The following is a 20,675-nucleotide window of genomic DNA, read 5'->3' as shown; positions in this document are numbered from 1 at the left end:
TCTTTCATGGTTATCATTTCTTGCTGCAGGTGCTACTGCTTCCAGAATGTCTGAAACACACTTACTTTCGTAAAGACTTTCATTGTGTAACACAGGTATTTCACTCTAGGATCAATGGCAGCATATGATGACAGGAGTCTTGTGTTATGCAAGGCCTATAAAAATAAGTAAGTTAAATAGAAAATACAGAAGCTCTGAAGAAATGAAGGAATAAATTGAAACCAAGGAAACCTCTAAGTTGTGTGCTCAAGAAATGCATGTATGAAGCCCTGTATAGAATCTATATAAAGAAAGGAAGCACTCAACAATGAGGTTATCACCTGCTCTGTTAAAAAGCTGATGAATATCCTTAATCTGCACAGTAGTACAAAGCAGCATTCACAGAACAGTACTTCAGAACAAGAAGCATTTATCTACTTGGAGACCAAATGAAGGGACAGGTCCACCCAGGCAGTGGTCCTAACACTCCTGTCGACCTGTGGTTCCCCAAAATAAAGACCCATTTGCTGCGGAGGGTGTGGGTGATAATGAGAGAACACCTCAGACACTCAGAGAAAACTTTTCCCTTAAACAAAGCCTCATATGAAGGGGAGATTGAAACGGAGGAAGATTGTTGAGGAATACCAGAAGCCTAGGCACCAGCCTTGAAGAGCTACAAGAACAGAGCTGAAGGGGCACCATGAGAGACAGCAGAGGAAACATTGCGCCACATGGCATGAAGCCAACAAAACTGCAGGAACTGGGAAAAAAGGTTAAGATGGAGGGAGAGATCACAACCACCAATTCAACTCCAGGCCAAATAGACTTGCCCTCCCACACCTGCAAGGAACATACATGCTAATTTACACAGCACGCAGGAACAACCAAACCAGTAATGAACAATGTGGTAGTTAAGACAGAAGACTCCAGAAGTGGTGGAGCCCATAAATGCAGGCATGCAACAATTTCAGGGGGTTCTCTCTCTCTCTCTCTACACCAAACAACTAACGCTGGATCCAGGACTCATGATGTCTCTGTCTCTTAACTTTTCTTCTCCTATTTTCTCTCTCTTTCTTTCTCCTTTCTTCTTCCTAAAATCATCAAGTAACACAAGGCTTACTGTGACCTTTCCGAGGTCACACAGCTTGAATATCTGTATTTTTAGTTTTATAATCAAAGTATCAGCCTTTATGATCACGTAACCTAAGCACATATACTATTAGCCTTTATGAATTACTCCTATAGTTCTAATTAAAGCTAATGGTTAAATACAGACTTTAAGTGTCATTTCACCTTAATCCAACTAAGGCGATTAATGAATTGGAGTTACCTTTCTCCTCTATCCATGGGGTGGGATGTCACAATCTACTACTGAATTTTGAAAAGATTTGGCGGAAGGCAAGCTCTTTAACTAAGAGATCTCAGACCAGACATGCAAGAGCTATCAAATGATCCACATAGACAAATAACTTCCAAGAAAACTTTCAGACCTAGTGGTTGAGGTATCTTCCTCAAGCTCCCCTTAAGCTCATAAAAAAACTTAAGAAAGTTTGTGGTTCCAAAACTTTCTTTCCCTTGATACTTCAAGGAACTGGCTTTTGAAGTTTAGAGACACTGAAAATAACCAGCAAAGTTGTATTTAAAATATTTGGCAAAGAACTTGTGGTTTGTTTTTTTTTAAATTTTAACACATGTTCCAGTTCAGGCAAGCTGTATTTAAAAATCACTATTTGAGATCCTAAGACTAAGCAAAAGCCATGACAGGAAGTTGAGTGTAGGAAAGCTGAGGTTTTATTAGTCTCTCTCATTTTCTGTAAATGACAAATACCTGAATCACTATTTCTTACTATTACTGAAGAACAAATGTATTTTCTTTGAGAAGTGACAACTCTGATGTCACCATTGTGCAACTAACTCCACTCAGTCAAATAAAGAAAAAAGTTGTCCATAAATCTCAAGCTGTAATAGATAATTTGAAACAATTTGAAACAATTGATTATTGAACGTGAACATAAAAAAGAAAACATACAATAAAAAAGGAGATAACCTTACCAGAGTATTATATAAACTGATGTCTACTTCAAGACCACTTCTAACATGGAAAAATTTTACAATGGGGACTTTAGCAGTTGTTATAGGCAAAACATTTCTTAAACCTAGGGTGAAATGTTTAATTAGTGAATGACTACAAAACAGCTGCAACAGTATCAAATGACTCTACAAACAGCTCCAAACTGTAGTAAAAAGGCTATAAAAGAAAATCTTAGTTGATACCAAAATTCTATTTTGGTTATATTTTAGTATTGACTTTAGGTATTTGTCAAACATGATGAATCAGCTAGATATAATTTATACAAGTTTAGCCCCCCAATAAAACAAACATCAGTCTAAATGTTACCGAAATATAAGCTTAAGAAATCATTTATAGTTTGCTCCAATTGTATTAAACTCATGTGAGATACACTAAAGCAAGCACTATGAAATGACAGTTTCTATTAGGAAAAACAGAATCCTCATTGCAAACTTGTACCAGCGTACCTTTTACTACTAACTCACTAGGCTCTGAACATAAAAATACAACATAACTACTAATGTGAAACCTCAAGCTTAGCCTAAGGTTTGTTCGTATGCACACAGGTTATAAATATATTTATCTGTCCTATTTGGATCCCATCCTGTAACATGATAACCTCATAGACCTAAAAGAAATCCAAATGTTCACAATATAGAGCCTCACTCTTACCAGCATTAACTTCCTCAATATGTTTTTTATCTTAAAATATTTTAACCTACAGAGCTTCAGAATGATCTCCCTACAGCAACTCAAGTCACAAACAGAACCATTAATTTTAATTTTCAAGAAAGTTACCTGACTGCTTGTTGAGAACTTTTGCTAAATCTTCAATTATTCTGATGCAGTCAAGTCCCTAAAACATTTAAAAAGTAAGTTGAAAGATGTTATCTGCTACAAGTACTTTAGGTAAAGCTTTTACTAGTTGCCATTTAGCTTAAAGCTGTATAATTGAGGGTTTTGTATCATACAGAATCATGTGAATACTGGAAACTGTTTCAAAATAGCACTTGTAAAATCAACACTAGGTGGTATCTCAACAGAGGCTTATAAAAGGTTTATATTAGGTATGAGGACATTGATGTTCTTTTCCACTGTTTAGTCATATATGCCACAAAGCACATCATTTATCTGCACAGCTAACGCTAGAACTAATGGTAGTGCAGAATTCAGAAGAAAGATGACTACTTGAGAGCAGTTCTTAAACTCATGTCTAGACCAACAGCACAATACCGTAAAATAATCTACCTTTGTGGCACCTACTTGTGTTTTCTTTTAATTTGAAAAGCTTTTACAAAATAATAAATTTATTGTGCTACATACATGATATAACCATAAAACTGTGCATTGAAAAAAATATTTTCAAACTACCTCAGAAGTTTCCCGCCCATCCATTGTCATACAGATATCAAGGTCACTTTGTTTGAAGCCAAAGCCGTTTTTTGAGGAGCCAAACAAATTCAGCTTGGTTCCTGGAAGAGATATGATGGGTTAAAACCACATACTGACACTGAATCTCTCAGACTGTAGAAATACATGTCTTTAATTCAGGCATGAAAATATTATTTTTCTGTGGTACATCAAAACTTATTGTCTTACCAATTTTCATGATGAAACAATCTTTGCTTCTATTGATTCAAATAAACAGCCTGACAGATCCAGAAACAACTTAGGTTTTCTAATAATTAAATCATCACCTTGCAGACCCAAGCTGAAATCTGATAAAATGTGTAGGACTGCTCCCTACAGAGATTTTCAGACTAAGGGACATATTTGTCCATATACCAGGATCCAGGCAAAAAATCTTTTGCTAATTTTTAAAAGACTATGAACTGAAGGCCAGATATGACAGCTGAGAGCTCCAGAAACATACAAAAAAAACCCCAAATACCTAAGTTCTGCAAATAGGTCAGATGATGTGCCTGTATTTTAAAATATTCCAAACCCAGTATATTTCAGTAGGAAGGATTTGTTGCTTGTAAAAGCAAATACAAGTCTGTCTAATGAATAAAGCTAAAATGACAATTGTAAAACTTCCCCTACTGCCTTATTTTTTCCTTAACTTGCCACTACTCCTTCCTAGTAATGTGTTGTATATATGACTAAGCCAAAAAAACTTAAACCGAAGCCTTAAAAGACTTAAAATGGAAATTACTATAATGAAGCAACAATCTAGGTTAAGTGTTCAAAATTAAAGCATCTATTATGCTGGCATGATAGTTTTTCTTGGAAAACACACATGAAGACACCAAAGTATAAATACAAAGCTAGAACTGCCTAATTACCTGGGAAATCCTGTCTAATGAAGTTTTCCAAACTTTGTCTTATATGTTCCCGAGCCTGATCCTCTACAATATTTGGAGCAAAGTCATCTTAAAAAACAAACAAAACCAACAAATGACAACAATTCAGGCAAACTGATCTCCAGAAAAGACTCAACAGTAAAGATTCAAATGAAAAAAGTGAGGGGTTTACAGTGGGAAGGGGTGGGAAGAGAAGATTCACATGTGAAGGAAACAAAGCAAAGATGAAGTAGAAGAAATACCTGTTCAAAGAAAAACATTAATTAGACAGACAATGCATTTTGTCTGGTCAGAAATGGCGAGAGAGAAAGGAGGAAAGTTGGGTCACTCTGAAAAGAACAAAAGTGGAGAAGTGTTACAAAACAGTATTTTGACTCCATTTTTTTTTCTAGCATACTGATGTCTTTGTTTACTAAAAAACAAAAGTTAAGGAACAGTAATGAAATTCAAGGTGACAGAAATGTAAAAGTATGAGTCAAAAAACCACCCAAAATTTAACTCTTCGAAATTACACTAGGATGTCTAATTGAGTAATTAGACAGCCATTGCGTATGGAAGAGAAACCTTAACAGTTTGTATTTATCTAGATAGAAGCTATTATGTAGTCCTGTTAAAGCCCTTACAAATCCGAGAGGTGGATGACATGCAGCAAATAAGCCAGCCCCCTTTATAGCACCATTAGCCTGTGATTATTTCTTTATTTTTTTGCAATTATTCTTCTATCTCACAACAATATTCGAAGGAAAAAAACTTACGGTAACATTGGACACAAACTTGATCTAGAATAACTGAGAATTTGGGTGTTAGCATTGGCAGTGGGTCAAGCTCAATTTTCTTGAAGTCTTCTGGACAATCCCTCTTTAAATGACCTTCCCGTTTGCACAAGCTACATACCACAGTAGGAGACTGCAAAAACAGAAAGCAAGATCAGTCTTAGAAACTATACTGCTTTAATGAATTTAAGAAACACTTTCATTTAAGTAACTGGTAATAGAACATAAGAAATATGTTTATGTTCTGATACAGCTTCCTTACCTTGCCCTTTGTAAAAGCTGGTTTACTGAATTCATAGAAGAGCTCAGATTCCGAACATTGTTCTGTTGCTGTGTAGTCTTCAGAAAGGCTTCCCTTCTCAGTAAGATCCTCTTGACTCAAACTGATCCTCAGAGGTCCTTCCACACTCACTTCAAAATGTTTGTCCTCATATTTACTGGGGATGGAAAAGTCGTCTTCTTCTGACAGTGCATCGTCATCTCCAGATCCTGTGTACGTGTTAACTACTTCATCTCCAGCTCTTCTAACACCACACTCTCTCTGCTTGAGAAGGCTTGCTTCTTCCTCCTCTTCCTCCTCATCATCCAAGTTAATAATTTGCAACATTTGACTCTGTGCTGAACATAAGATTTTTTTGGGGGATTCATCCAGTTCATCAGTACCTTCAGTGCTCTCCTCATCAATGTCAATCTTGTTATCCATTATACCACTGCACTCTAAACCAAACTCATCACTCTCTGTAAGTGCAGTGTTTTGAAAACCTTCAAAGTCTGAAGTACTACATGTCTCTGTATCATGTTCATTCACTGTAACAGCGAGATCTCCACTATCACTGTCTTCATCTATTCCCTGCTCATTAGACAAAATATTATTCCACCCTCTTTTTTGTTGTTCATGTTCTTCCTCTTCTTCTTCCTCTTCATTTCCACTCTCTGTCTCTTCACAGCTTGGTTTAAAATCCTCGTTATCTCCAGAAATAACTTCCTCGATTATACAGTCTGAATCATCATGGGCAATTCCCAAATTACTTATATCATCAGCCAGTTCTTCTTCTGTGAAGCTTTCTGAGCCATCATAGAGCCTTGAAGAATCCATTTGATGTGCCTGAGCCATACCTATAGTCTCAGTTACATCATCTCCCATTACAGCTGTGTTTGTTGTACCACCCACGTTTTTCAGTTCAGGGTTTTCATGCTTTATACCACCTTTTCCATGGTTCAGCATTTGGGATTTATCCTCATTAGCATTTGGAGAGGATTTTTTGCTCAATTTTCCACTTTTTTTGTGAGGCAAGGCAAAATACTTGTAAGTTGCTCTTAGGCAGTGGAGAATATACTCATACACTAACTGGCTGTTCAGAGTTCTTGCCACATTCCTCTTGACTGAATATGGGTCTAGAAGAAAGAAGTGAGTCAGCAGCGCAGATGTTAACTTTTAAAAGAAGAATACAACTACATTGTTACAAAAGTTGAATATGCTTCTGTTACTTACTCTAAAACTTTTGTGTAGAAACATAACACCTAGAAATTGTGCTGCAGTTCATTTTAAAGCTCGCATATCACTTTTAACAACCTTGGAAAAAACACCCATGAGAAATACTACTTAAATTGATTTTTTCCAAAACACATTCTACTATATTATTGGGAATCACAGTCCAATACTGAAAAATTCTGTTACTACCCACAATGTCAATAGCCAAGACTTTTTCTAAGTACCTTAGAAAATTAAAGGAACAGTTCTTTGAAGTTTGTTGATATATATGTACATATATATATATGTATATGCACATTACCTTCCACAGCAATGCGTTTCTTAGGCCAGTCCTTTGATTCACGAGACACTGCTTCTTTGAGCCGTATGCTAATAACTGAATCAGCCATGTTGAACTCCAAGGCATAGAAACGTAGCAGTTCTACCCAGAGCTGACCAGCAGGTGCTGAACACTGCTGTCCCGAACCAAACACTAAGGGAACCTGCCACAGAAGAAAAGCTTAAATAATATTTAATGCGCAGGTGTTTAGCAGTTACCCTTCCTTACATTTAATCTGTAATGTAATATTAAAAAACTATATGCTTCCATGCTTCTGCAGTTGCAATAAAAACTGCAATTAATTAAAAAATTGGAACAGATAACGTGAACCCAGATCATTAAACTTCAAAATTAAAGACTGCAGCAATGGCAAATAATATAACAAATTAAGAAATGGTTTAAGTGTTTTTGCCATATTGTATACATTTCCAAGAAAATATCACATGTAATCTAATGGGACAGAATGGATTATGCAGCCCATTTTTTAGCAAAATCTAAGCTGTATTGTCCTCACATGCCATCATATAGCAATACTGGTTTTTGCAAAGTTGTTATAACAAAATAAATAATTGGTAAACAGTGTCCAAAACTAAGAGGAAATATTTTTCATATGCTTAACCTAATTCTGAGATAAAATAGCTTCAGCTCTATAAACTATATTGTCTGCCCTCTGACAGATCAAAACCCAGGGCCTTATGTAAGACATCTGAATTTCCTGCTAGGTTCTTGACACCAAGAGGCAAGCATAATGAGCATGGTATCAAGAAGTCATGCAAACTCTTAGTCCAGCTCATAGTTTCGCAACATTAACTCAAAACAGAAATAGAAAATTAAAAAAAAAAAAAAGCGCAGCAGTGCTAGACTTCTACAGAACTACAGAAGTAGATTAAATGGTTCAGACCTTGCCCCTGCTCGGGGAAACTTCTTGTGGCAAATCAGAATCATCCGTGGGGTTATACTCCCAAACCACAGCACCATTCTCTACTTCTTTCAGATGAAAATTAGTTAATTTTTTTTCTGAGAATCCTCCAATCTAAAAGAAACAGAGTAAGAAACATACACCTAACCATCATGTGAACTTTAAATCCTTCCTCTCCATAGCAACAAGCCCAATTAAAACTGAACAAAGTTTAAAAACAGCTGTTCCATGCCTAGATTATGCCTCAATCTGCTTCTCTCTTCTCCCCATACTTCTCTCCAGAAAACTCTGAAGAACTCAGTGCTTTTGGAAGCGTAACCAAATGTCACAGAACCTTACACAAGTATAAATATTATATGGTCTTACATTGTAGGATTTTTCTCTCATTCAGTGTAGAGTGTGAAAACTCTTTGGGAATAAGCCAGTCATGTACTGAAGGAAAACATGAACTGCAAGGTCCATGTAATTGGTTATGAAAACTGGAGCATACGCACTAAATATAGCAGGTGGCTGTAAGAACAAAAATGGCCATGAATGCCATCAATATAACACCTGAATGGTGTCCTGGAGAACTGGATTCTGGATTTGTGTTCATAATACAACTCCTAATATTAAGATGCATTTCAGCTTCTAAACCCAAGAAATATATTCTCCAAACCCTAGTCTGATCTCTTGTATTGATACAACACCAGTGAGCTCCCCAGCTGTGGTCTACATTTTGAATAAATTGATTTCAAAATCCAAGACGTTGTTTTGCAATGTAGCTATGTGAATGCAGTTCTCAACACCCTGGAAGAAATTAGATAGTAAGTTGTTACTGAATGCATTCAATATTGCATCACTGAATGCCCAGCTCTCCTTACTCACAAAGGGGGCAACAGAACACTTAACTGAATTACTAGGATTGTGAAGTGCACCCTTACAGACAAGCATACAAAAGTTAGGTGTAGTGTGGCTGAACTTCCATTCTTTCTAAATTCCTGCAGAAATGGAGTGCTTATGGCTTGGCTCAGAACAGCTGACAGGTTACACGCCACTGTAAGTGCTTAGTTCTTTCATACATACTATTTGGTGTATTATCATACATACCCACGATCCGAAATATACAGGTAGAAAAGGCTCATTCCTTTGTTGTAGAAAGAAAATAACCATTAAACCAAACACATACGGTGACAAGCCTCCCTCTTCAGGACGATCAACACAGCACAACTGTAAAAATAAACGGTGCAGTCATTACAGTCTCAAGCAAATCTGTGGAAAATATTCTTTTAATTCCTGGTCAGAAGTCTGTCACACTAAATACTGACAGAAACTCAGACATCTTTGACATCTTGTCAAGACGGACTTTGTTCTCAAGGCCTGCATATTTACTGAGTCATATTATTACCATAAAATGTTTAGGTTAAGAGCTATAGGATACAAAGTGGCAAAACATACAGCATAAAGCACATCTGCAAAAATACCAACTCATTTTATGCAGATACAGTACAAATCAAAAGCTTTAAAGTATTTTTTCTTAAATAATATTTTAATTGCAGGCATACAAAGCTTTGGAACAAGTTATTTTATTTCACAAAAACTTCCCATCTACATATGGAAGCAAGCAGCTTTTTATTTTGTTTCCTTCATGATGGATTAAGTGTATGGGAAACTGGTAATTCCATTTCATATACATTCCTTTGACTAGTTTGGTAACAGAGCAGTATACTTAAGAGTATGCCACTAACTGAACCTTAAAATTCCACTTTTGAAATTTAGTGGAACATTCTAACACACAAACATAATGATATAATTTATAAAATTTACAATTTATGAGAACATTAAATATCCTTTTCCCAACCCTTTTTCTAAAGATAGTTTCAACAACTGTTTTCTAAACCATACCTACCATGTTAACAGCATAATATCAATGTTCATTCAGTATTTATTCAAAGATGGGGCAATACAAACTTCTCTTACCTTTGCCCAGTACCTGAAGGCAATCACTAAAGGTACTACAGTAGGTTCCAGTTTTCCAAGTGCAGCCAAATGGTTTGCTGTCAGACAAGCATTCTCATTCCCTGCGCTCACTTTACAAATAAGGCCACTAAAACCCAAAAATAAACAAAGTACAAGATCTTAGAGGTTTTTTAAGAACAGCCATAGGTCAGATGACATCTCACAAAACAGTACAGCAGAAGGCTGCAAGGAAAGACTTAACAGTATCTCAAAGTCACCATACCTACATTAAAAGGAGCATGGAAAACAAATTTGATTTATGGTTAGGTTGAAAATATATGCATTGTAATTTTTTGTAGAAGTGTTTCCATATACAATTAAAATTTAAGTATTTGTTTCTAATTATATTAATTCACTGAACTAAAAAATAAATTGAAAAAATTACAGCATTAATTTCTCTCATGAATTAAAAACATCTTCCCATACCCCATTCATCAGAAAACAGCTTCCCAGATGCTTCCACAGCACAGGAAACATTTTCAGATAGTGAAAGATCAAGGTAGCAGCAAAAAACGTGTAATATTTCTATACTAGTAGGTGTTTATAGAATGTTTCATGAATCTTAAGCGATATCCACTAAATGGGCAAAACAAAAGGTCTTTCACTGATTTGCAGAATACCAGTGAAGCTAAGCAAGCTGATCCTGCCCTTAAAAAAACTTAAACATGGTATCTACATTACCTATAAGTAAGGAAAATTTCTGCTTAAGCAGTTCCCAGATGGAAGGGCAAGGGTACATGCTGGAAGCCATAATGGTTGAAGGGATTGGGAAATACACAGCTGAGGATAGAACAACCCTTACCCTCTTATTCTAGGCTAGGAATGACTTGCCCATGAGTGTTAGTTTGTGTTTCAAGATCCATGGAACTGTAATAATTTAGTACAGAAACGTCATTTTTCAGATGTTGGTACACATAATTTACATTGCTATATACTATTAGAACACACAAAGTGACAACCGAGACCTTTGTTTTTCTCTGCACACCACCACCGGTATTCTAGCATGGAAATCTGCATCAACTTCCGTAAAAGATTCTACGGGGAAAAAAAGAAGAAGACAAGTTAAACATGGTGCTGACAAAATATATCTTAAACTGGATGCAGCTGGATGACTACACCTAGAATGTCAACTTCTTAATAAAATCACTAATTTTGACACAAATAACTCAGTACATCTGACAGATTAATTCCACCACTCTTTTAAAGCAAGTTCTTAATTTGTGATGGGAAGAGTATGGTCTATACTCTATGGTAAGCACTTTCTGTTAAGAAAATACTCAAGAAAAAAAAGGAACTTTTCAAAATTCATATACACAGTAGGCATAATTAAGCAGTTATACTTTGGTTAAGTGCTGACTTCAGTAATTTGGGTCATTATAGTAATTCAGAAAAAAGGCAGACCAATGACATCTGTAAAACAACATTAGTGTGAAAAATGAAAAGAGTAGAGCATTATGTCAGTACTAGACAGAAAGAAAATATCCAAGCTTATTTTCCCTGGTCATCTAGAAACGCTCTTCATAGGTATACAACAGGATTAGTGATATCATGTAGCATCTTCTTGCTATTCTTAATTTTTTTTCCCCTCTTATTGTTTACATAGGTTTCCAAGTGCAATTCTGCTACATTTTTATCTTAACACTAAATAAGCACAGAAATCTGTACTTATTTACAGCAGTAAATATTATTTATAGTAAATCTTATTATTTATTGCAGTACTTATGTACAGCAGTCCTTTCTCCAAGGGGAGTTTATTGATCCAAACTGGCCTTCTTTTTTAATACCTCACTGGTTCACTGGGCCAAGTGGAGAGGAGACTATGAAAAAATCGTACATAACCAACTAAAAAATTCCGAAAGAACGTTTTCGTGATTGTATACAGCCATTTGGGCACTTGATTGTTTTGAAAAACATCTGACTTTTGCCACTGGAATATTTCAAAAGCCTTGTGCTCTGTCCCTGAATCTTCTGACTCACAGGAAAAGGCTTTACACAGTGTTAATATAAGCATCACTCGCTTTCAAAACACATTCAAGATCTTAACTTTTCATAGAATCTAGGTCTTCATTCCTTCAATATGGTTGAACAATACCCCACTTGTCAGAGACTGTAATAGTAATTTGACCAGACAAGAAAATGCACATGCAATAGGGGTGGGGGTAGCAATAAGAAAAATCTAGGTCCATAAATGTATGCATGCAATACACATGCTCAGAACTATACGGTCTGATTATCCAACTGCAGACATAGAACAAGGCAAGAAAACAGTAAACTTACTTTTTGCAATATGCACTTGAAAGGACAGAGTTTTTTCCTGTCTTTTCATGTTTTGCATGCATATGCTCAAATTGTTTTAAGTAAATTTTTTTTAAATCTTGACATTTACTTGCCTATACTAATGGATAGAGTTGTATTTATTACCTGAAAAAAACCCATGTCTGCATGCAGTCATTTGTACATGGCCTCACCACACTAACAGGCAAATGCATGTAATTATACGAAAAGAGCCCACAATCTGAAAGTATATTAAAATGTTTCTGATCACATGTTAGAAGAGCTTAGACTACTTTCTCTAATAGTGCAACCTGGGGAAACAAAGGCAGCACACTCTACCTTGTTTAATGACATCTTCACTTACAATGTAGAAGAAAACCTCTCACTAGGAATTTCTCAAATAATGGAACTTTAATAATAACTGAATATCAAACCTAAGTTAGTCCTGCCAATGTATTTTTTCCTGCAGTATTTTTAACCCTCACATCTTTCTAAAAATAAATAAATAGCATGGTAGCATGTGGTGTAGCTGTTCAACAGAGGTGGAATTCAACAACAGTAAGCAGTAATAGTTTAAAAGAATTGAGAAAGCAGCAATTCTTTCTTACCACTGTTTTGGAGACTTTCTTGCACAAGTAAGAGAACATCTGGTTGGGTCATCTGTCAACAAATGTAACAGAGCTGTTTTCATAGCTAGAAAACGGTCATTTCCCACAACTCAAAAAAAAAGTAAAACATCACTCCTACTCCACTTCTGTTTTCCTTCCACAGAGGGCAGCAAGAATGAAACAAAATAACAGCAACTGAGAAAAAACTGTTTAGTCCTTGGTTATCAATAAATTATATCAAAAGGAACAGGAACTCTGCCTATGTTGATGAAAAAACCCACATCTTGGAGTATTTTTAAGTAAATCCATTTTTACCTCTATCAAATCACAGAATTGTAGAACCATAGAATGGCTAGGGTTGGAAGGACCTTAAAGATCATACCTTGTTGTGGAAAAAAACACTAAAAGAGATACTATTTCAGTGTGTTGAAATATGATTTGACATATTTGCCTCTTGACACCACAGGTCTGCCTCACATAAAAAATTGGAATAATAGCTTTTTTAAATTATATGCACTTCATGAACTTAAAATTATTAATTTTCCCTGTATTTCCATCTTTGTTTCCTAAAGGAAATGCTAAATTATAACTATGAGACTGCCAAATCATCTACAGCAGATGTTAAGTTTAAGCATGGAATCAAAAACTTTTCACAGTACTTAATTTCTTTTAAATGCTCAAGCGTAAAGATGTATAGAAACATTTAACATGATAAATTAAGAATTCAAATTACTTCACAGATAAATTATGTTAAGATGGTTTAATGACTCAGAAATAACCTAGCAATCAAAAACTCTGATGTGCATATATCAGTACAGAAAAAAAAAGATCATTGAAGTGCCATTTAATCCAAAGAAGACAAGGTAAATAATGATCTGTCTCATAAGACTGCCAGAAGTACATTTTAAGAGTCTTCAGAAGGAAAATGTGCTAAAACACAACTCTGTATTATATTTCCTCATCAATACAGATGTATAAAGCAAGGAGTGTTATTTTAAGACCATTTTAATGTGGTAGCTCTGTTCTACCCCACACATTTTAATAAAAAGTGGTACTACCACTCTACAAGTTATATTTAAACTATAATCTACATAAAGGCACAGCCATTCAATACCACTTAGATGTACTTAATAAAAAGGTCTTACTTACACTGGCAGGAAACTGGATATCTATGTTTATGTCTGAAGATTTGAAACCAAAACTGGTATAGGAGGAGCCATACAATCTTAATGAACACTCTGCAACAAAAAGAATCACACTGCATTTACTCTATACCTAACTATAAGTCTGCAGCTACTTCATGGCATTGTCAGTAGATCTAAATTCTACACACAGTCTTGATAACCACAGGAATGAAGAAGAGTCTGCCAACAGCACAGAACTGTCTTAGCAAATCCTGCCTTCCATACTGTTGCTAGTAGAGGCTTACCAGTAAGGTCAAATGCCTCCTGTGTCCTGCTCTACTTCACTTTTTACTACAGCTCTGCTCGGGTAACGAAGACCATTGTAATTAATTTCTGATACCGTGTTGTATTACCACATTGTATCATGTCATTCAGATTAGTAACTAAATATACTGTTCCCAAATTTAGCTAGCCAAGGTTTTAAATTAAGTTTTCACTTTATGAGCTGTTGTTTTCTTTCTCCAAGCTGGCATTTCTACAATTTAAAAGAGATTGTAACTAATACCTGGCAATTTTCGCTGCAATAAGTTTTCCATCACTGTTTTGATGTTGAGCCTTTCTTCTAGATCTTCATTATTTAAGCCAAACTGCTGCACTACATTTTCAATAGCAACACCAATAGCCTGTATCTGGGAAGCCGTTGGAGGAGGCAGAGCTGTCAGCAACTGTTCTTCTTGCTTTTCCTTTAGAGATAAGAAGATTGTAATTTTAATAATTTCCTTGGGCTGCTTAATATGCTACAATAAAGGCCTGCAACTCATACCAACACCACCATAGGTTGTCCAGATAATGCAGGTAATTGGAAGCAAGAACAAGAGAGAAACAGTGACCAGTACAAACAGTTAGATACTGCAGGAAGCTTCAGTGATGTGAGGAGGTATACATACATGTATTTAGAACATAAAAAAAGTCTCCAATTCTTTTACCACCTAGGAAGTGGAGACAGGCAGGAGTTAGAGGAAGAAACAGAATACCTGCAGAAGACAAGTATTTTTATCCACTTCAAGCTGACAAAGTAGATGGAACAGAAGACATAATTTAAAAATCAGAATACATAATTCAAAAAACAAAAAGTGAGGTTATGCTGGAGATTATTTTGATGCTTATATTCAAAACAAAACTACTTCCTTTACATATAAACAAGTCTGTAATACTCCACAAGTTCTTACATTCATTTACAGAACTTCTGAATTGACATCTTCACTCTGACATATAAGTTATAATCTCCAACTCTACCATGCCAATTATATCTGCTTATTGCTACTCTTCATTGCTCTGGACTTGATCACAAGTCTTCATTGTTGAAAGACACCAAAGAAATACACAATAACACTACTCTTTATGTAGTCTACAAGAAGAATCATAGAACAGCAGAAGAGTCAGTTGATACAGCTTTTTTATTACACTTAAATCACCAGTAACAAAATATTACTGAGTTATACTTTAAATGAGAACAACTTCTAAAAATAATAGGCATGAAAAAGTACAAATTAAATTCTGAAGATGAGAGAGCAGAAGCAAAGTCACAGTTAACTCTTTACCAGTATCACTAAGTAATAGCTTTTAAGAAGATCAAAACACAATAAATGTAGGATGATTTCAGAAGCATTACAGTTTCATTGTCCTTTGTACAGTGAGGACAGTTTCATAAATCTGCATTTTATACTTTTTCTTGTTTATAACTCACCTTTAAGCTTTTCTTGTGTCTTTTCTCTTTAATATGTTTATGAGCAAAAGCCACAGACTCAATCAAAACGTCACACAATTTGCAGGTATATTTTGCTGATGGGTAGCTTCGAGGTTGCTAAAATAAAGACAGTAAAAAACCCTAAAATGTAGAAAGATATCACCTTCATTTCATTCAATAAATACCCTTGCTAAGTTGAACGACTGTAACTCGAAGTCCTGAAATACTTACTTCAGCTTTCCTAACTTCATCTTTATAGGAGAAAATTTGCACTTAAAAAACAATGCCAGAAGAATGGTAGTACTGGGTCAATCACGCCTAACACTTTGTATTTTACAGTGGAAAATACCCAATGCCTATGGAAAAATATATTAACTGAAAAATTATACAATAAAACTTTACTGGTCCACTGCCCCAGCAAACAGCGATCTGATTGTTAGTTAATGAATTAAAGAAGCAGCCATTTTGGGGGGCTTAAACTGCTGCCAAACCAAGATCTATTATAGTAAAAAAAAATAACCAAACAAAAACCCAAAAAGATAACCTGCCTTCTTTTGACAATCCATTAACAGCATCCCTTTTTATGTTTGATCGATTCCATAACTAGACTTTCTAGCTACAGTCAGAGAAATTACTTAGACTGTATCCCACTATATCCCATTTACAAACAAAATAATAGGAGAGGACTATACAAGTAAAGACAGTAGCACCTTCTTCAGTCTATAAACGTAGTCTCGCTTCAATCGTTCTTCAGCTTGCCGCAACCCTAGAAGTTCTTTTTCTGACAGCACAGATTCATCTATGACTGGACCATTCACTTCATCTTGATCATAGTCATCCTTTCTAGTTCTTCTTGATCTTCTTGGTTTCCTAAGCTTCTTCATTTCTTATAAAGAGTTATAAGAACAAGTATGTCAAATAACTTCAGAGTACCACATAGCATTATTTTTTTTCTACTTTAATTCTACTTATGTGTGAGTCAAAGAAGATACAAATCATCTACCCTGCATGGTTTCATAGTCTGTTCTGTGTAAATCTGACAATCGCAAGCATGTATATTTATGTCATGACCACAGTACCTTTGTCCCAAACTACTAAAAACCATTAATTTTTCCCAATGAAGGCACAGGTCTTACTTAGATAGCTTTGTTAAAACTGGCAAAAAAAAAATAATAAATGAAATGCAATAGATTTCACTGCCTAGTTCAAACATGTGTATGTCATTATAAGGAAAACATAGAATATATAAAAATCAGTCTGGTCAGGCTTAGCTAGACAAACAAGCTAGAAGTGTACTGACCCACAGGTCACTACGAGTATCACAGAACTAAAGAGTGTAGGCCAAAGACCTAACAGCACTTTGATATAGCACTACCATGGCTTAGGTGACATTGAACAATTTATTATCACCCGTAGTAACTGCCTGTTAATGTCACTTGCCTTTCAATTAAAAAATGTATGAATCAGTATTGCCTTCACATTATTTAATAAAGTGGGAAAAACCCTACCAACTTTATTGGCTAGGTAAGTCAGTAAAAATGATCTTGCTAAGTATTTCCACATATTTCTTAATAAAGCTACACAACTGGTAGAATGAGTATGTTTAGACAGCTTATGTTTACAGCAAAAGTTTGGGAACTAATTAATGTAAATTACCACTTCTAAGTAGACTTCGTCATAATTTTGAAGATGGGATTGCTACTGGCCCAAAGGATACCCATAAAATAATCTCAGAAATTAATATATACAGGCCAGATTGTCACACATGACTTTAGATCACATCTTAACCTTTCACTTGAGTACCTATGCAGTATATCCAGATGCACAGGATTTTTAAAGTTCCCTGCTTCTGAGAAAGTTTACGCAACACTTCTTTAGACTCAAAAACTTCTACCGTAGCACAAGGTTTTTAATTTGTCATTATTAAAAAAACCCAAAAAATCAGATAAAACACAAACACTCTACCAAATATATTTATAGTTTCCTTCCTGCAATAACAGTATCTGTCTCTAGTAATTGCTAAAACAGAAAAAACGTGTGTATTTTCAACCAGTTGTTTCACTCAGTTCACTAAATAGCATGCATGTACTAGTGTAAACAGGAATGGGAAAGAATGGTAACATTCATTTCAGCAGTAGCACCAGTTTATGCTGGAATAAGCAGAGGTAAGTCTGAATAGGTTGCAAGAACAGTATTCCCAAGGAAGCTCCAAGGCTCCAAAGCTCTGAACACCCCTTCTATTTGACATGCTGATTCTCCTGCTCAAACACCTAAGACCCAAACCCTGTGTTGCCTGACGTCATTTTTACTGATCAGCGTAGCCAGAATTTAGGGAAAAATGTGTAGTAAATGAATGTCTTTGCAGGAAAGCATGGGAAAACAACTCACTAACCAACTGTTTCTGCAATCACTACGTAACTTCCAAAAAACTACAAAGAAATAAATACTTCTAATACTTGGTAGTCACAGTAGTGACAATCTCATTATAGGTTAATGACTACCTAAAGTACTAAAGGCAAGTCAAAGCTCCTGCAGAAAAATCAGTGCCCCAGATTTGATAAACTTTCTTAAGAGCTACAGAAAATGACATACAGGTAAAGGAAAGCAACAACTTGCATAAAAGATGTAAAGTAAAAGGAAATGCTAAATGAAACCTTTTCAGTAATTGTTTGCTACATGACACAGAATTAGAGCTTTTGAAGGGGTAAGCTATGGCATGCCTGCACTTTGCAGCATGATGAAATGAACTTCGTCAATCCTAAGCAACTCACTCAACCTGTTCTTAAAGGTTTTCAGGTACATACTCTATCAACTTCTCAGACAACCTCTGCAGTTCTTCATGAGCTTGACCATTAGAAAATTTTCCTTTATTTGTACAGCTGACATTCCTACTTAATGGCATTTGCACATACTTCTTTTGTATTTCACCCTATATGTAGGCAATTTCTCCAATTGTGTGATTATTTTAATCAACCTTCCTACTTTTTTGCATTCAGTTCCTACCAGCTCTACAGGATACTAAAATTTAAAAGCACATAATTCATAAGCATGCTATCTTCACTCATCATTAGAGTACTGTAATAAACACTGATAAGAGAATCCAAACAGACTTCCTATCATTTTGACAAAATCAGTGACAGCTGGTATCAAGGCAAAGGGCATTTAACTCCTGGACTTCCTGGTTTCACCTAGCAATAGCTTTTCTTCTCATCAGGGGGCAGACTTAAATAAAATAATACAGGTCTCTTGCTACCAGGCTGTCATTCCATCTTAGCAGCACCTCATCTATGCCTTAGTGTTTCCATCTAATTATATTTTCTTTAAAGCTCCCTCTTTCTGCTTTGTTCTACCTACACTTCCTTATGGTACTCATATTCAATGAAGATATTATATTGATCACTGTATCCTCCCTTAGCCTGTTCTTTCTTGCATTTACTTGCATACTTAGGGCTTATCCTCTCATTATTAGTGCCTGTTGCCCATAGACAAGTTCAATACGCATGGAAAATTAGTTCTGTCTTATCACTGTTGCTAGTAGTAAGCTCCCACAATACTTATGAGGCATTGTTTTTTTCAATCTTCATTAAGATATGTTGCTACAGATCTCTTCAGTAGCTCCAAAGTCCTACCCTGTATCAACATAATTGAAACATCCCTTATGAACCTTGGCAGATTCAATAAAATTCTACCTGGAAAACTGCAAACAAGAACACTACACAGATGCTGCAATCTACTTACTCCTACCATTTATAAACAATACAATTTATAAAACACATTCTGTATTATTTGCTGTAGCAATTTGTTTAAAGTGCTGCAGTACAGTCAACAGTTTGCAATGCAAGATAGAACACAAATGATTTTTTGCATTAAGAGTGAATCTTGAAAATTTACTTCTCAGTAGCATACACACAAAGCTACTTTACTGAATATCTATGTAAAAACAAACATGTTGATTACCAGAGCTTCCTCTCTGCATGTCTGGCACAACTTCACTCATTAAGTCTTCCTGAAGTTGTCGTCTTATATTTCGGTTTCCAGCACCTTCAGCGTCATGAAGAGAGCCCCTTCTTGACTTGCTACACACAGGCAACCAGGCAACAGATCTGTACTCCCTCCAGCTGTCAGAAGGACCATGATGGTCATCGGATATCCACTTCTTCATTTGGTCTCTCTGGGTATCATTTAACTTCGCCCCTTGATTGCAAGATGTGATTTTAAGTGAATTTGGGCTACTCAAAACATTACGTGGCCCTTGTCTGGGACTGCTTCCATAATGACTTGGTGTTCCCTTTTTCTTTTGCAGGTTGGTATCTATTTTATTGCTATGGCCATTGCCATATTGATCCATGACTCGGCAGTCTTTCTGTAAGGAACTATCTTTTAATTCTTCTTGATGTAAAGTTTGTTCTTTGTTCTGTTTGGCAAAGCAATGTTTTGCAGCATCTCCCATGGCTATTGCTGTTCAGCTCAGTGATCCTCACCTAAAAATTAAAAACACAGAAGTTGAATTTTAAAATTAACCAAGTGATAAACACTGGTTATTATATTGTTAGGGAAATCTCAACAATCAAAGCCCTGGCTTTGTCATAGCATCAAGGCAAGCAACTCTTGGTGGAAAGCAAAGTTTATTCCAACAAAAAAAAATGCATTCCAAAATTCAGCTACGTTTCTCCTCTTAACGTGTCTAACATGTATGCACCACCAAATGCACAGTCTGCCTATGGCTTTCTGGGGCTTTAAAGTCTAGATGTCTTTAGGATAGATAACTACATTTATGAGCCCATATCAGAGTCTGTCACAGTTTGACTAAGGATTGGCAATTAAACCAGAGACAACAATGCTCTTGACCCCCTCCCACCCAGGTAGGGAAGGAGAGAGAAAGAGAGAGACTTGGCTGGATCGCAAACTAAACTACACAGCTTTAATTAAACACTAATACTAAAAGAAAATATGTACACTTGTATACAAATGTGTTCAGGAATGTGCAAACCCCTACTCTCTCCCCCCACCCCCAGCAACTCCCCAGCACTCTCCTGAGCTGTGAGAAGTCTGAAAAGGCCTGGAGCTG

The 20,675-nt window shown here is 35.8% G+C and overlaps 1 protein-coding gene across 1 annotated transcript in view; it reads right to left on the bottom strand.

The window, feature by feature from the left end:
• The window catches only part of ZCCHC6 (zinc finger, CCHC domain containing 6), a 29,774-nt gene extending 9,717 nt beyond the window's left edge, over positions 1 to 20,057 (bottom strand). Inside the window, exons 1-18 of the mRNA XM_010007221.1 lie at positions 19,565 to 20,057; positions 16,318 to 16,493; positions 15,608 to 15,724; positions 14,426 to 14,603; positions 13,886 to 13,974; positions 12,737 to 12,788; positions 10,820 to 10,889; positions 9,816 to 9,942; positions 8,946 to 9,065; positions 7,839 to 7,970; positions 6,920 to 7,100; positions 5,389 to 6,521; positions 5,109 to 5,259; positions 4,336 to 4,422; positions 3,422 to 3,522; positions 2,849 to 2,906; positions 2,032 to 2,135; positions 66 to 155 (exon numbers count right to left, since the gene is read on the bottom strand). Of these exons, the coding sequence (XP_010005523.1) occupies positions 66 to 155; positions 2,032 to 2,135; positions 2,849 to 2,906; positions 3,422 to 3,522; positions 4,336 to 4,422; positions 5,109 to 5,259; positions 5,389 to 6,521; positions 6,920 to 7,100; positions 7,839 to 7,970; positions 8,946 to 9,065; positions 9,816 to 9,942; positions 10,820 to 10,889; positions 12,737 to 12,788; positions 13,886 to 13,974; positions 14,426 to 14,603; positions 15,608 to 15,724; positions 16,318 to 16,493; positions 19,565 to 20,057 (3,459 nt within the window). The remainder of the gene's footprint in view (positions 1 to 65; positions 156 to 2,031; positions 2,136 to 2,848; positions 2,907 to 3,421; positions 3,523 to 4,335; positions 4,423 to 5,108; positions 5,260 to 5,388; positions 6,522 to 6,919; positions 7,101 to 7,838; positions 7,971 to 8,945; positions 9,066 to 9,815; positions 9,943 to 10,819; positions 10,890 to 12,736; positions 12,789 to 13,885; positions 13,975 to 14,425; positions 14,604 to 15,607; positions 15,725 to 16,317; positions 16,494 to 19,564) is intronic.
• Between the last annotated feature and the right edge of the window lie 618 nt (positions 20,058 to 20,675).

Source organism: Chaetura pelagica, unplaced genomic scaffold, assembly GCF_000747805.2.
Source record: "Chaetura pelagica isolate M959 unplaced genomic scaffold, ChaPel_1.0 scaffold40, whole genome shotgun sequence".
Lineage (NCBI taxonomy): Eukaryota > Metazoa > Chordata > Aves > Apodiformes > Apodidae > Chaetura > Chaetura pelagica.
Note: the sequence above shows the minus strand (reverse complement) of the source record. Positions and strands in the feature narration are given on the sequence as shown.